We start from the raw sequence: 17,441 nt of genomic DNA, 5'->3' as shown, positions 1-17,441 counted from the left end.
AATGAAAATAAGGTATTAGATTTAATGACAAAAAGAAAAATGTTGACCTCTTTGCAGAAAAGCAATGAGAAAAGGTCATTTAGCTATATGCAATTTCAGTATATCTGCTCAAGGCAGATATCTGCCCTAAGTAAATACACGCACGTATTTACACACACATTTATATATTCAGCTTAAAATAAATTATTATAAACCACATTTGCTCAAAACTTTTCACACCATGTTTAACATTCCTATACAGTGTCTGTAGGAAACTACAATTAGAAGGAGTATTGGAAATCAGGCTTTGAATCGCACGCTCTTTGGCGCCTGGGTGGCTCAGTCAGTTCGGTGTCTGCCTTCAGGTCAGGTCATGATCCTAGGGTCCTGGGATTGAGTCCCGTATCGGGCTCCCTGCTCAGCAGGGAGTCTGCTTCTCCTTCTCCTTCTGCTTGCTTGTGCCCCCCACCCCCCGTCAAATAAATTCTTAAAAAAGAAAAAAAAAAAAAAGAAAAGCACACTCTTCTATCCAAGAGTTTAACTGCAAATCTCTTTGTGAGGTAAAGTAAGAACATGAGGCTAACTATTGGTGCTCTCCATCCTATCTCATGCACATTCAGTTTCCTTTCCTTAAACACTTTTCCTGATTAGCAAAAGGTTAAAAAAAAGCTAATCAAGTAAAACATTAATTTCAGTAGAAGGAAAACCAGGTATACCAGCCATCCAAGAAAATCTTTTCACATGTGGAAAAACACGAGGTTTACACAGGAGAGAAGAGTTAAGGCAGAGAGATTCCTGATGTCAAGACAGGGCCAATGTTACCTGTTGGGAGCCTTCTGAGAATTCTGAGGAGTTTGGGGTTATCACAATGATCCAGTTGCTGAATGATTGCTAGATGGATGCAACAGTTACACACTGAAGAACTGCCGGAATCTCATGACTTTTTGTCTGTTTGTATTTGAAAGAGTTTATGAACACTTACAGAGGCAAACCAAAGCTACTTTACATATGACATATTGCTTATATTTTGATATTACCAAATTTGAAAATAAACTCTATTTTTTATTTAAATAAACTTCTTTTTTATTGCAGAATAGTTTTAGGTCTACGGAAAAGCTGCTATAATATAGATATCCATATATATATATATATAGTCTCTATATACCTCTTACCCACATTCTATTATTAGAGCTCATATTACTACGATACATTTTTCACAACTAGTGGATCAACACTGGTATATTGCTATTAACTAAATTCCACACTATGTTTAGATTTCACTAGTTCTTTCCTAATGTGTGTTTTCTGTTCCAGGATCTTATCCAGGACACCATAATACAAACAATCATCATGTCTCCTCAGCCTTCTCTTGTCTGTTTCTCACATTTTCTTTGTTTTTTAATGACCTTAACAGTTTTGAGGAGTACTGGTCAGGTATTTTGTAAAATGTCTTAAATTTGGGTCTAATGTTTATCTCATAGTTAGACTGGGCTTATGGGTTTGGGGGAGGAAGACCACATGGGTAAAGTGACATTCTCAACATATCATATTAAGGGTACATGCTATCATCAGCATGACTTATCACTGATGGTGCAAACCCTGATCATCTGGTCAATACAGTGTTTGCTAGGCTCCTCCCCTGTAAAGTTATGTTTTGCCTTCCCACACTCTACTCTTTGGAAACAAGTCACTAAGTGCAGCCCACAATCAAGGGGTAGGGAATTAAGGGCCACCTTCTTGAGAGGGGATTCTCTATACAAATTATTTGGAATTCTCTGTATGGGAGATTTTTCTTTTTTCCCTCATTTCTTTATTTATTCACATCAGTATGGATTCATGGGTATTTATGTATTGAGTTATAATCCAATACTACTTTTGCTCCTCAAAATTTCAGCCATTAAGAGCTGTTTCAGAATGACTCCTAAGTCTTTGACATGCTCTCATCATTGTGTTTTTTGAGCACTTCCTTACTTTCTGGCACTACAAGATGCTCCAGGCTCATCTTAAGTATTCTGTCCCTATCCCTAGAAGTCTGCCATTTCTCTGAAAAGCTGTGGTTCCTTTCCACATGACTTTTAGATACTCATTAGTAATTATTAGGATGATATATCAAATGAGTATAGCTTGTACTGCTTCCCCTAATACTCATTTTTATTCCAGTGTCTATCATTTCATCTGTTCTTCCATCTTCTTGTACGTCTATGGAATGACTTCTGAACTTACTGTTTGTCTTAAATCCAGATATGATCATTACAAGCAGGAAAAAATATCAATTTGTTTCTCCTAGTATAGTCATATTGAGCACCTACATATAAAAATTTATTTTATTTTTACAAATTATTTTTCCTTTGTATTACAATATAGTCATTACATCTCAATATGGTCATTACAGTGAATTTTTAAAAATTGTATTAGTAGGGAAGCTATATTATCTACGAGTTTTATTTCAGGAGACATTACATAAGGTACATACAGAGGGTACTAGGTCCTAAAGAAATGATGTAGGGAAAAAAGAATAAGGTAGATTACAATGTGTGGACTTTATTTGGATCCTGATTTAAGGAAAAAAACCTATAAAAATGTTTATGACATTTACAAAATGAGAAATTTGAACCACTAGATATTTAGTGATATAAAGAAATAAATTTTGGTGTGATAATTATGTTATTCAGTTGAGTATATACGATGTGCATATTTTTAAGTCCTTACTTTTCAGAAATACATACCAGCCTTAATTTTTTGTGATCTCATTACTGGTGGATCACTAAGGAGAAAAATGTTATTGGATCTGTAGGTATTACTCTGCTATATTTACTTTCTGTGTGTACCGGTCACAAATATAAGAATAAAGTGACAAAGCAGCCGCATGTAAAAAAAAATCCCACAATTAGAAACCATTTTCTTTAAAAATTAGACACTTCTTAAAATCAATGCAGATGGAGATTCATGGTGTTACCATATTTAAAAGTCTATATCTCTACCAGACTATTTATTAAAAGTCTATTTCTATCAGACCACTTATTAACACAGGATGTCAATAATTATTTCAAGGAAAGTGATAAAATTCTCAAAAACATCCCCAAACAAAATTTTAATTCACATGGATTTTAAAAGATAATAAGTACTTTGGAAGAGGAAAAGTACTTTATATAATCAGTGGACAATAATACTAAGGCAACTTCAAAATAGCTGGTAATTACCGCAGTTCAGTTTTTTGGTTTTTTTTTTTTGCCTATTATCCTGGGTATTGTGATAACTTTCATAAATAATGAGAGGCTTCAAATCATTCTCTCCACAAGCAAGAACAATGTAAGCTGTTTTTCCTTATTTTAAAACTTCCAGTCTAAAGCAAACTCACCTCAATTGCATTAAAGAAAAACAAAGAGAAATAAAAAAATCATTTTCGCGTTTTTACTCTGAACGAACCCAACTTTTAAGTTCCTAAATACATGCTAGAATATATATTTTATATATACATGCAAAACCATGTGTATCATTTAAAATATAATGTAGATGGAATTTTACCTTTCATTACCAACTTTATAAATACTCAACTGATCAAACATCTTTAGCTCAACTTGACCACTCCATATTTTGCATTGACTTCACAATAGTTTTTGACTGATTATGATTAAATTTTCTTTAACACTTAAATTGCTTTTTTGATTCACTATGCTATCACATCATATCACAATCTGGTCTATGATAAAGGAGTTTCCAAACAAAACAAAACAATTTGGGGGGAATAATTACCATCTCGTAGGTAGGTAAGAGTTTCAAAGCGGTAGGCATGCACTGAATAAAATCTGCTGTTCAAAGAAACACTAATGAAATGCAGGTAGCAATGCTAACGACTGCTAAGTAAAGCTAAACAAAAGAATATAACAGAAGCCATTATTTCTAGTATAATGTAAAGCCATTTACAAACATCTATTATCAGACACCATGTAATTTTATTAATAATCCTTTTAGAACAAAACATCCACCCTCTGTACATGAGGATTCTCTTCCCCCTGGCCGCTTTCACTGGCTTAAGTACTATTCTGAGTGGAAACACCTCAGCACACAGCCACCCACCCACTGCACACACACACCCCCACACACCCCTCTAGAGGCCAAAAGGACCCAAGAACCATAGCCCACCTTACCACGCACTACAAAAGGTAGGTCTGGTGGAGTGGACATCCAGATCTTTGAAAGTAGTTCCAGGATTCCTCTCATTTCATATCTACCTCTGGTAGAACGGCAAGGTGAAAATATTGTATGTTTTGTAACCAGTTAGAAATCTATTCAAATTATACTGCTTCCACTATTTATTAATTCTTCAAAATATTTATTGAATACCTGCTAAATAAATTTTTGGGTATATAGAATAAGTCATTCAATGTTTCTAAGCAAAAGTGTCTTCATTTATAAAGCAATGATAATTCCAATCTTTCAGGGCTAGGCTAGGCATAAGATAATACAGAGAAAGCACCCAGCACAGTACATGGTATTAGTAAGTACTCAATAAATATTATGTATTAGAGTAGTTGTGCCTTTGAAGATTGCCAACAGAATGCAATCAATTCCTTAATTTAAAAAAAAGCTGGCATTTACCATGCACTTACTATGTACCAGGCATTGTTTTAAGTATACTACAACCCTATGAGGTAGGTAATACTTTCACCCTTATTTTACAAAAATGAAAAAACCTGGCAAGTTACTTAAATTCTCCCTCAAAAATCACACAGCTAGGAAGTAATAGAGTCTGGATATAACTAACCCAGGCATCTGATTCCAAAGTGCTCTTTATTATATCCTATACGGTGCCAATTTTTACAGGGTAGAAAATTTAGGAAATGTTTTAGAAGTCAAGTCTGGTATGGAAGTGCTATAACACTATATTGTACACCTGAAACTAACATTACACTGTATGTTAACTAACTGGAATTAAAATAAAAACTTAAAAAAAATAAAAGTCAAGTCTGAAGATAATTATGTAAAAACCTGAATTGTGTTCTTCACCCACTAAAGTATGAATCCAATTCAACAAAGAAAAAAAGAGTTGAGGTCCAACCTAATTCCATCACTGAACAGCTGTACAATCCCTGTTGAGCTGCTTAACTTCTCTGCACCTTACCTGTAAAATGGTGTCAATAACAGTTCCTTATTTTAAGGATTACTACTAATAATAGATGTGAAGTGCATAAGACCTTCCTAACTGTGGCAAATGAAGGGAAGAACCAAGCTGTATCACAGAACGTTTACAAAAATATTCCCCCCAAAATAATAAAAAACCATGATTCAAAGTATGCAGAAATTCTAACTAAAAATACAACTCACTTCTAGCTAGCATATTTTCAGTATGGAAATGGCTCCTGGCAGAGTACAGTACTTCAAACACCATGTCCTCCTGGGTCAAACAATTTCTTTCCAACCTTGTTTGCATTATTAGATTGATCAGCAAACTCTTCCTTCATATATTAAGAGTAAACTTCAATAAAAACCTACTGTAATTATCACAAATCCCAAATAAACGAGATCTGAATTAACATGTTTTTACCATAAATATACTTAAAGCATTATATCTAGAGACAGACTAGAAAGAAAAATTATCTACTCCTCAGTATTTCATAGAGAGAACTTCTCTCTGTGTGTGACAATTCAATATCAAACTGAAAGCCTCGGATCTGATAGCTAGAAGGCAAAGGAAGAGTCTTTTCAATAAGAAAACCTAGGCCCCTGATTTAATGCGACAGTGATGTCAACAGAAACTGCCATAAGACTCACCATGGCACTACTATGGAGGGAAATCAGGAAGGAGCAGCTAAGCCCTGCCATGCACATTGGTTCTTTACCACATTGAACTCAGAATTCACGTAGGTTCTGGCAAGTGGGAAGGAAAACTAGCAACTGCACTACATGTCTGTTTTGAGCTCCATTAACAAAAACTCTACAACATTTTCTCTTTTATATGTGTTTAACAGCTCAGTGGTTTGTTCTGAAAGCTTATAAATTAATTACATGAAATTAAAATATAAATTTTATGCTCAGCCAGGAAAAAAAAAAATCACAACGCCCCAGGACTATCAAACATTTTGAAAATAATGTGGATGGCTGAAAAATAAAAGTATATGAAATAAACTCCCATATATATGAAACATATAAATATATAATAATAATTCAGCTAATGTTGAATTTAATCATTCAGCATAATTACTTAAGGCCACCATTCTAAAGGTTTTTATTAATAAGTCACATTATAAGTCTAACAACTTGCTAGAAAATAGATTCTTTCATAACCTTTGGTAAACAAGTTGAAAAAAGTAAAATCCAGGATTGAAGCCAGCCTTCCATTGATTTGTTGTAGATATTATTTGAGAAAACATGTTGCAAGCCCATTTTAAAAATAGCAGATGTAGCTGAAACAAAATAAAAAATCCAAACAAACAAAAAAAGGATATTGGGCAACACTTTAAAAGCAACTAACAACCTGGTTTCTTCTTATCTATACTTTATTAGAAGACTTTCCAACCTACCTAATCACAATACTTTCCAAGAACATTAATGTCAAGTAAATATAAAAGAGATAAGTGTGTTGGGATGCCTGGGTGATTCAGTTGGTTAACTGCCTGACTCTTGATTTTGGCTCAGGTCATGGTCTCAGGGTCCTGAGAGGAGCCCCAAGTAGGGCTCTGCACTCAGTGTGGAGCCTGCTTGAGAGTCTCTCTCCCTCTCCTTCTACCCCTTCTCTCTCTCTCCCTCTAAAAAAAAATGGAGAGTGATAAGTGTGTAATACTTGATATTAATTATGCAATGTTTTTAAAAACATTTTAATATTGAAGTATAATTGACATGTTATATTAGTTTCAGGTGTACAACATAATGATTCAACAATTCTATACATTATGCAATGCTCACCACTATAATTATAGTCACTATCTGTCACCATAAAATGTTATTACAATATTACTGACTTCATTCCTTATACTGTACTTTTCATTTCCATGATTTACTTATTTTATAACTGGAAGTTTGTTCCTCTTAATCCCCATCACCTATTTTGCTTGTCCCCCATACTTCCCCTCCAACAATCACCTGTTTGTTCTCTGTATTTATGAGTCTGCGTGTTTTTGTTTGCTCTTTGTTTTCTAGATTCCACAAGTAAGTGAGATCATATGATATTTGTCTTTCTCTGTATGACTTATTTCACTTAACACAATATTCTCTAGGTCTATTCATGTTATCATAAATGGCAAAATCTCATTCTTTTTTATAGCTGAGTAATATTCCTGTGTGTGTCTGTGTGTATCACAACTTCTTTATACATTTATCTACTGATGGACACTTAGATTGCACCCATATCTTGGCTATTGTAAATAATGCTGCAATAAACATCAGGGCACATATATCTTTTCAAATAACTATTTTTGTTTTCTTTGGATAAACACTCAGTAGTGCATATAACAATGTTTTTATCTTGTCAACTATAATACATTAATGCCATTGTGAATTTTGTTATTCAATAAATCTTGGCTTTTATTTTATTTTTTTAAATCTTGGTTTTTAAAACAATTTTATGTTGTGACAAAGCATTTAACAGATGAACACAGGAAACTAAAATAGGAGGTACTGTACTTAGTAAAATGTAAGATTCAATAAATTTATGTAAATACCCAAAACACTTTCTTCCCTGAAATTGCAAAAGTAAGATCAAGTTAGTGAAAACTTTTATTAGAATTAATGATTGTAATTTAGGGCGCCTGGGTGGCTCAGTCGTTAAGTGTCTGCCTTCAACTCAGGTCATGATCCTGGAGTCCTGGGATCAAGCCCCGCATCGGGCTCCCTGCTCGGCGGGAAGCCTGCTTCTCCCTCTCCCACTCCCCCTGCTTGTGTTCCCTCTCTCACTGTCTCTCTCTGTCAAATAAATAAATAAAATCTTTAAAAAAAACGAATGATTGTAATTTAAATTGAAATCAAATTAAATACATCTTTAAAGTCTAAAAAATTCTATCATATTGAATAGTTATTTGTAGTTTAAATCAGGGCACAATTCCAACACATTGTTTTATAATACTAGCTAGAAAGATTAAGTCTGAAGGTGTTTTATTAAAAGTTAACAGATCTGCAAAAAGCTAAGTTAAAGTTTTAAAAATTTCACTTATTCTGATTTATACTGTAACCATTGGAAATTTGTGGGGAGACACTTACTTTATTAGAAAAATCTCCTATTACTTGCTACTTGCTTATCCAGCAACATGTAATTAACAAAAAAATCCATATGAGGCACATGTATTTAAAAAGTTACACTTCACAATAACTTGCTATGTAGGTTCTTAACAAGTGCCTCAAAAATTAGCCCAAATTTATATTTACTTTAAAAAGTTAAAATTCATTTTTCAATATCAGGAGGAATGGAAAATTATATAAGAAATGCTGATTTAAGACGAATTTTTAAATATCTTTGTTTTATTCCTGTTAATAAAAATATAAATTCAACATTAAATATAATAAAGATAATGGTTCTTATTAAATTAAAAAGCTATTTTTCCATTTTATCATCCAAATTAACAAACAAAAGATATTTTCTTTTGACAACAGAAAAATACATTTTTATTTCTTACATGGTTTTTTTTTTTCTTTTATAAGAGGAGAAACTTTTTTTAAGATTTTTTTAAAAAATTATTTATTTGCCAGAGAAAGAGAGCGAGCACAAGCAGGGAGAGCAGCAGGCAGAGCAAGCAGAGGGAGAAGCAGGCTCCCCGCTGAGCAAGGAGCCTAATGCAGGACTCCATCCCAGGACCCCGGGATTATGACCTGAGTGGAAGGCAGATGCTTAACCGACTGAGCCACCCAGGTGTCCCTATTAGAGGAGAAACTTAAGGCTTTTTATCAATTTCACTCCACCATGCATTCCAAAATACATAGAGTTCTTTTAAAAACACTGAAATGAAGAAACAATTAGGAAATTTGTATGAAAAAAATAAATTCCTAAGAGGTATGTTCTAATTTTTTAAGTAATGTTTGCCTATAGTGTTGGTCTATTAATAATTTGACATCAGCAAATAGCATTTATAGCTTAAACACAGACGTGTTGTAGATTCACTGAAATTATTCACATTTCTTAATGAAATGAATCTAAACCATGATTTAGATCACTGAATTGACTAGAGTGCTACAACTATGAATTAAAGCAACCCCACTTCTACTGTATTCTGGCACACAATATACAACTTGGCACTGAAGTACCCATTAGAGCATTATAAGGGACTTTACATGCATTTTCATTTAGGAAAGCAGATTTGCTGACAGACCAGTAATTTGTGAATATTTATGTATTCCTTCCTTCAACAAATATTTCCTGAGTGCCTACTTTTCACCCGATACTTACTTATGCATTGTTATGCAAATAGGATGAGGTCCCTGCCCTGAACAAATAACCATAGAAATTAATGTAAAAATAAAACCGGCATATGGAATGAAGATACAAATGGTACCTGGAGAGCACACAACTGAGGATTTGATGTGACCTGTGGGATGGAGAAAGCTTTTCTGAAGCATAGGAGGGGAGACTTGAGATCTGATGGATGAGTAGGACTTAACTGGGTGAAGAAAAGAGGCAAGAGAAACTGTATTAAGTGCAAAGGCCCAGTGGTAGGCAAAGACTGAAAGGCCAGTGTAACTAGTGCTAGGAGTAAGGCTTATTTCAGAGGCAAGAGCCAAACCTTTAACATTATCCTAAAAACAATGAGAAGCCATTAAATTTTTTAAGCTGAGGGGGGTGAGAAGTGAGAGGACAGGATCAGATGAAAAACATTCTTAAGAAATTTATCCTGACTATAGGTTTATGGATCAAAAAGAAACAAACAAACAAAAAAGATGCTATAATTATCATGACCTTGACTCAAAAGATGATATTTTGTCCCTTTCAATAGGAGAAAAAGAGGAAGTACATGAATTTTACCTTTTCTAAACCCAAACCCGCACTTCTCAAATTTTTCCACTGATGTATCCATAATTGCTGAACAAAGTTTACTCATAACCCTGGAGGGTCTGGGAAACACAGCTTGAAACAGCTTGCTGCAGCCTAAAATTCCTATTAAGCCTCTGGCCTCATCTTTAAAATCATGCCAATTTGCTTTCTACACCATGAGTTTAATATCCAGGTTTATTTTAACACAAAAACAAAGTTTTACAATATTTAGCAAAAATCAACTCTTTGTCTTCTTTTGATCATTTAGCTCCCACAACCACAGAAATGTTCCATTTTGAGGAACACAAGCCTAAGCTATGCATGAAAACTGTGAATTCACTCACTGAATGTTATTCAACACAATGATCCTGTAGTGAAGACGACATTTGCTTTTCTTTAGCCAAGACACTAAACTATGACAAAATCTTAAAAAATAAAAAGCTTATGCTACATTTTTTTTTAAAAAATTACTTCCTCTCCCTTCCCTTTCTTAAAGTACAGATGATCCATTTTTCTAGTACTCTTTATAGAAACTAATCCTTCATCTTTCACAATAAACCTTAAGTGGTGAGGTGCTGTAGGGAAGTCATACAGAAAGCTAAAAGTCATTAAAAACAAATTTAAGTCCTAATCTGAGATCACGCTGCTATACACGAAAATGATCATTTATCATTGTTTTAAGAACAACAGCAGTATTTTAAAAGCCTATCTTCATTTTTCATATAAGAATTTGGATGAGTAAAATTCTAGATATCCAACAACATAATGCTAATGATATAATCAATCTTCAAAATAACTCACTTTAACATTATTTCCAAATTATTCCTGAGAAACAGATTTGAAACAGCTGTACTAATTCAATACACATTCTTTGTGGGCTAATTTTTGGCAGCCAAAGTTTTATAATGTGGTATTTATTTAAACTCAGGACACGATGAGAGTTTTATTGTCTTTGTGAAATGCAGATTTGTTCTTGTACTTTTGTGCCACCTACTCATGGCTCCTCCCTCACTTTCCCTCTACTGCCCACCTCTCTCCTTCAACCAGACAAACCTAGACACAACCATACTGGTTAATCACCCATCTCAAACCCAAAGTCTCTTGCTGTACCTTTACATTTAGACTACATCCATCTTAGAATATGCTTAGTTAAATAAATTGTATAAAAAGTTGCTAAAACCCCACCTTCCCCATGGATTCCTTCCTGACTGATTAAAAGTACCATCTTGTCTTTCTACTGGTGCTCCTATACATAATGCAAACATTTTTTAAATTTAGCAAATGTTCTAGTTGGCACCTGTCTCTGTTTTGGCTTAGGTTTTTCAATGTCACTGCAATCCCTTACAGAGACTAATTTCCCCAAAGCAGAGAATAATTTATTTAAAACAATCCATTAAAGCCCCTTCCATGTAGAAGTACCGAGTAAATAATCTCTGAGCACCAGAATGTATCTACATAAATATACTCTTTTTTCCTAAAATGCACTAAATCATGAGTGTTACCTTAAGGAGTAAATGTTAATGACAGTATAAATAAAATGATGTTTCCTGTGCAAAGTCTACATACAGAAAAGGTAAATTTCTTCTTTGTGTGAAATGACAAGTATTGAGTTTCAAAAAATGTCAGATCAAGAGTAGGTGATTATTGGTGACTATCTAGTCATACTGCAATTGAGGAAAAAACCTTAATTTTTCAAAAGTGATAGGACCAGTTTGATCACAGAAGTTTAACATATTTTTTTCTTACAATGCATATTTCTCAAGTTTCTGCCAGAAAATTTTTCCTCTCTCTCTCTCTCTCAAGACAGTTTAACTCAAAATTTTGACATTTTCCTTCATCTTAATAAAATAAATTTCAACCTTAGCTCTAGATCCTATGGGGGGGGGTAAAAATATTAGAAAGCACTGTGCTTGTCAAAATTTCTTTATCTTATCAGATACATTCTCCTTTGTAGCATTTAACTTTTATAATAAATAGACCTTATTTCATCACTGCATTTTCCTCTTTTGTAGGGTTGTATGCAAAGTGATGGCTTTATCTTTGTTTTTTATACCTAAAATAATGTATTTCATTTTCTATCCTTAAGATGGCTGAGTCATCAGGACAGAAAGTAGAAGTCAGTGAATGGTTTTTTAAAGAAAATGGTTTAGAATAAATAGAAAAGAGCAAAGCAGTTAATTGTGGGATGGTTTGAGAAAAGGCTATCTTAAAAATTTAGATTTTAGGAATCATATTATAAGAATAGAAAGAGCTAAGTCACAGAGACCATAAGAGAAAGACTGTTGGTTGACTCTGAAAATAATAATTCATTTTATTTGATCAGGGAAGGGATTATAGATCACTGGAAAAAAAAATGTCATGAAGGGAGTTAGCTGCAGAAAATAACTTTATCTTAGTCATATGGATATTTTGAAGGAGTTTCAAAGTTGGAAAAAGTGTGAGAAGAAAACTGGAATTATTGGGAGTGACACGGACAAAGAAAATTCATAATGAAATTAATAACAAGGGCCTGAAGTGTTCAGAAGTTTTTGCTATATTTCAGTGGGCAAAAAAGTAAACTCAAACAACTGCAGATTACAGAGTATTTCTATAAGGCCCTGCAAGTGAATAGGTAAGAGCCGATATATGATGTATTTTAGAGTAATACATTGAGCAAAAATTAGAAACCGTTACTGGCCTACTTTTCTACCTACAGCTTTCTCTAATAAAGGCTTTGCTTTTACACTAAAAAGCTTTACATTTTATAATTTTGTCAAAACTGCAAGAGGATTGAATGCAATTTCCTACTGAAAAAAATATTTCAAATGCTAAATGATGCATATTTAATTTTCTCAAAAAATATTTTTATATGATTAATTTTGAAGTTCTATATTTCCAAATAGCCTGAAGTACTATCAAGATATCTGGAATGTAACTGCTTATTTTACTGACTCCTGAGGAGTTCATATATTTACTGGAACTAACATTGACACTGTGTCACATCAATTTTTTATTGTTAGAAGAAAATTCAGTGAGTATTGGATTTTACAAATAGTGGAGTTGGGGGTGAGCAAAAAAATGCAAGTGTTTCCTTATATCTTTACTAATAATTAATATATAAATGTAATATTTGCCTCCCTCAAATACATTTTAATAAAAAAGATAAAAATGAATTGCAATGTATAAATGGTCCTTCATAAACAATTTTGAGTATATGCTACCAAAGCTTAATAATCTCATCAGCCCATTTTTTTTCCCTCATCTCCTTCTCTGCTGAGTTTCTATACCACTTATATAAATTGTCTGGAAGCATAAATATATGGCCATGCTATTTTTATAAGCTTAATGTCTCCTTTTCTGTTTAGTGAAAAGAAAAACACCCTAGAAAGAGCATAAAGCATGTGCCTTACTAAATGGAGTTATAACTATTTATGATTGTGACTAGCTGAAAGCATATGCTATATACTTTAAATGTTAAGGATGATGAAACTGTCACATTGGGAGCATACTTTGAAGAATTCCCACAATGTTGCAGTTGTTCAAAAGTCTCCTTCATTCTTTGTTACTGACTTTATAACACTATACATTATATAACACCAAAGGAAGTTTGGCCATTCCAAAGCTACAGCCTAAATTAGTTGACTTTTAAACATTACCGCATCTGAAGAAAGGGTGAAAAGTTTTTTTTTAATGTGTTTACTTGTAAAGTTTATTTGGGGAAAAGAGTAAGGAGGAAAAATTAATTAAGGTAACAGTGTAATTACAAGTTGAGGAAATGTTCATTTCATCCAATTATTCTTCAAAATCTTGTTTTCTGTTACCATCTTAAATCAAATTTATATGAAGACTGTAGAAATTTCAGCAGTAAGCAGTTTGGGATTTGAAATATACAGATAATGACATCAGTTTTTCTCTTCCAGTCTAATGTGTACAAAGATACAAATTCTATCTTGGCTACTTGCTTGATCTTTTCAAATAGCTCTAAAATGAATCACCAACAGGTATGAAAATAAGTTATTCAACTTACAGAAAACAATCATTTAAAATCACAGCTAACAATGTTAGCCCAACTTCAAAGATGCTGCATTTTAGGCTAGAGAGATTTTTAAGGGACTGGAGAGATTTTTAAAGGACCACTGTACTAGAAATCTAATAATGTGTGTCAGAATATGTGTGTCATATGTTCTACTTGCTTCACCGGACCTAAACTGTAGAGAAAGAAGAAACTGCAAGATTATACTGGGAGGGTGGAGGTGAAGAAGATGGAGTATGCATCACTCACTACAAGCATCATGGGAATTTGTGAAGGTAATCAGACTCCCATGGAGCCAAGATAGCTTTCTGTTGAGTATTTCAGTAACAGACTCAAACCAAAGTAACCTTTTAGGAAAATTCAAAGAAAGGGCTTTAATTAAGCATTCCTGCTTCTTGCGTACAACCTGGCTCTTTCTTCCATGACTGAGAAACGGAGAAGACAGATGTTTGTTTCTGACAATCCAAAGGGGGTGGGGGTTGGTGGGAATCTAGGAAAGCGTAATTTCAATAGCAAATATGAAGAGAAGAAACAGAAAAGATAAGCCACTGCAGGACTTTGTCTTAGTCATGGCACCCATGGCACCTTAGCACAATGCACCGCACACAGGGGGGCAGTTGATAATTAATTCTACTTAATTCAATACACTCTCATGTGTACTGTGCTTTGCAGTTACGAAGCACTTTGCACATATTAGAAAAGAAAAAACTAATTAAATGAGTAATAAAGGAGCAAGTAAGGGAATAAAAGGAAAGCAAATGTATAAAGAAAAATCCGTAAGAAGAAGCAAGAGGCCAAAAAGGTTCGGAAAAGGAGGAAACAAAATTGAGTTTCTCTCTGTCGCTCTTAATCACTTCTAATCACCCCATCTTTCCTTCTAAAGTACCTGGAGCTTAGAAAGTCCTCCTGCTAAGCAAGCCCCCAGAAGGGGCTCCCTGCTCTTGGCAACACGCATTTTCACAAATGATAAGCCTTTGGCTCCTGACTAATCTACCTAGAGTTTGTGCCTAGCAATAACCACAAGCAAAGCTCTAACATCTCCCAAGTGTGGCCAGGAATCCTTTATTTCATCCCATCCATCCCTGTCAGCATTCCCCAAATCTTGGTAATCTTGGTGATGGGGGGAGGCAGTGGTCATGGCGGGGGGGGGGGGGCGGGGATCCTCTACAAGACCCTTAACTCAAACAACAGAGGGAGATAGTGAGGCAGGAAAGCCCAGGGACTAAAGAAAAAGCCCACGTTTGCGACTAGGAGGGCGAGCGTCTACAACTGTGGTTATTAGAAATTGCCAGGGAAAAAAAGGGGCGAGCCTTCAAGATGGAAGAAATGAGGGGGCACTTGAATGCGCATCACCTTACACCTGGCGTCGAGCCCCCAATAAAAAGCCATGAGGCCCAAAGCCTGAATCGGCGAGAAGAGGAGGCAAAGGTTGTGTGTGTGGGGAAACAGGGGTGTGTGGGGGGAAACGGGTTTGCGCAGGAGGGAGCCCACACATACCAGTGCGGATGCTGTCCCAGGGGAAGCATATTTTCCTCTCCCCCAAAGTAGCGCATCCCCCGAGCATCCTCAGCCCAAACTGGGGGAGTTCTCCGGATCCAAACCAGGGCAGCCGCGTCCTGACCCCATTATGTGGGCTTAAAAGTTGTAGGGAGAGTTGGCGCTGGAAAAGGCACCTGGCAGGGGCGGCCACCCGTGGGGGCGTTAGGTTTCCCAGGAACAAAGGGGCCCGGGAAGGAACGAGCAAAGGAGCAGGTCCCTGGGGTCTCCTCCCCGAGGGAAGAGACAAGGGTCGCCACGTCCTCCCGGCCTAGGGGCGCCGTGAGGAGCGGGGAGGAGACGAAATGTACCGGGATTCCGCGGCCCGCCTTCTAACACTATCCGGCAGCGCCGGCAACCCCCGCGCTCTCCGCGCCCCTCTCTAGCTGGGGAGCCAGCACCGAAGACAATAGGAGATCGGGATCCTGAGCCCCCGCCTGCCCCGGAGGACCCCCGCCTCCCCCCCTGCCGCACCACGATCAGCCAGTGGAAGCCCCGATGGCGGGCTCGGCCGCGGTAGGCGCCCCTTCCCTCTAGCGCGCCGGTGCCCGGTGCCCCAGGACCGCCTCGCCCTCCGCACAGCGGGCATTACCTTTCATCCAGTCCACTACTTGACTCGGAGACCATTTGCTCACGGGTTCCATGATCAGAGCCATGGGCACGGGGTCGCTACCGCGCGGGGCACGGAGATCAGACACAAAACGAACTCGGTAGCCCGAGACGCCCTCAGGTGGGGTCCCTTGCTGGCTGCTGCCTTGCTGGGCGGGTGGCGAGAAGACGGCTTTTGTGTGTCGGGTCTTGCGGCTGCAGTGTCTCTTAGCAAAAAGCGGACAGCAGCGGCGGGAGCGGCGACGGGGAGAGAAACGCTCTGGGGTCGCGGCTTGGTGCGGACTCTCTGCTCGCTCCCCGCAGAGGTGGCTGCTGCTGTTGCTCCGCCACTCTGCTCGGGTCTCCGTCCCTCCAGGGCTTCAGTTCATGGCTTGCAGTGCCGAGGGTCGAGCCGCTGAGAAAAGGAGCCGCCGCCGCACGCTCGCAACCAACTTGCCCGCTTGCCTCGCGCGCGGGAGTGAAGCCCGGGGCACCACAAGCTGCCCGGCGGAAATGACGAGGGGCCTCCTGCCACCCAAAATATCTCTCCGCAGCCCTCGGGTGCGGGGCGCGCGCGCCACAAGCCCCCCGCCCGCTCGCTGCCGCGCGGTCCCGCCCCCGGGGCCGACGGCAGGCGCGCCAGGCGCGTGCGCGTGCGCGCTCCGGCACGAGGCCCGAGCCCGGGGTCTGCCTGTCTGTCAGGCAGGTGCGAGCAGCTCACAGCTTCGCCTTCCCGCCCGGCGAGCCGTCCCGGGATAGAGGCGCTCTAGGGGCGTGTGCGCAGCGGTGTCGGCGCGAGTCCCTGGCCCGGGTCAGTCAGTCAGTTGCCGGCGGCTCGGAGGGGCCTCTGAGCGGACGTGGCGGCTGCGGGACGGGTTGCCCACCAGTTGAACGCTGAATGCTCAGGCGGCTGAGGAGGTACCTGTGGCCCCGCCGCCAAGGGGAGGGGGACACCGCCGAGCGCGGGGGTTACAGCGAGAACCGGGCTTTCCTCGCTCATGCCCTCCCCGCGGCTGAGTGGGCTTCCGAGGTGATTCCCGAGCCCCGTGCACGCTTGCGGAGACGTGGGCGTGGAATGCCGCGAACGGGAACCGGCTCCGCCAGCCAGAAACGCAGGCAGCGATGACGAGGCAGGACGGCCAGTGCTGTCGGACCGCTTCTGGCGGTGCCCCGGGGCTGGGAAGTCGGCGTGGAGCCTGGAACCTGCAAGTGCCGGTCGTGGTGATACCGAGACAGGTTCGGCCCCACGTGCCTTTTGAAGGGCTCAGTGTCGGATTTTCGGCCAACTCCTTCAAAGCCGAGAGTGCCCCGTACCTATTTTAGGGGATGTCCTTTTGTTTTCAGATAATCTTATATAAGAACTGAGGGGTA

The 17,441-nt window shown here is 38.2% G+C and overlaps 1 protein-coding gene across 4 annotated transcripts in view; it reads right to left on the bottom strand.

Annotated features, from left to right (window-relative positions):
• CNKSR2 (connector enhancer of kinase suppressor of Ras 2) overlaps positions 1-16,635 on the bottom strand; it is a 251,661-nt gene extending 235,026 nt beyond the window's left edge. For 3 of the 4 annotated variants that reach the window (XM_044377556.3, XM_044377557.3, XM_044377558.3), the window contains exon 1: positions 16,075-16,629. In XM_044377556.3, coding sequence (XP_044233491.1) covers positions 16,075-16,138 — 64 coding nt within the window. In that variant the 5' untranslated portion in view covers positions 16,139-16,629. Of the gene's footprint in view, positions 1-16,074 lie in introns of all 4 variants that reach the window. The other variant, XM_044377559.3, reaches the window with a different exon arrangement.
• Positions 16,636-17,441: the final 806 nt, after the last annotated feature.

Source organism: Ursus arctos, chromosome X (genome assembly GCF_023065955.2).
Source record: "Ursus arctos isolate Adak ecotype North America chromosome X, UrsArc2.0, whole genome shotgun sequence".
NCBI classification, from domain to species: domain Eukaryota; kingdom Metazoa; phylum Chordata; class Mammalia; order Carnivora; family Ursidae; genus Ursus; species Ursus arctos.
The sequence above is the reverse complement of the archived record's forward strand: the minus strand, read 5'-3'. Positions and strand labels throughout refer to the sequence as shown.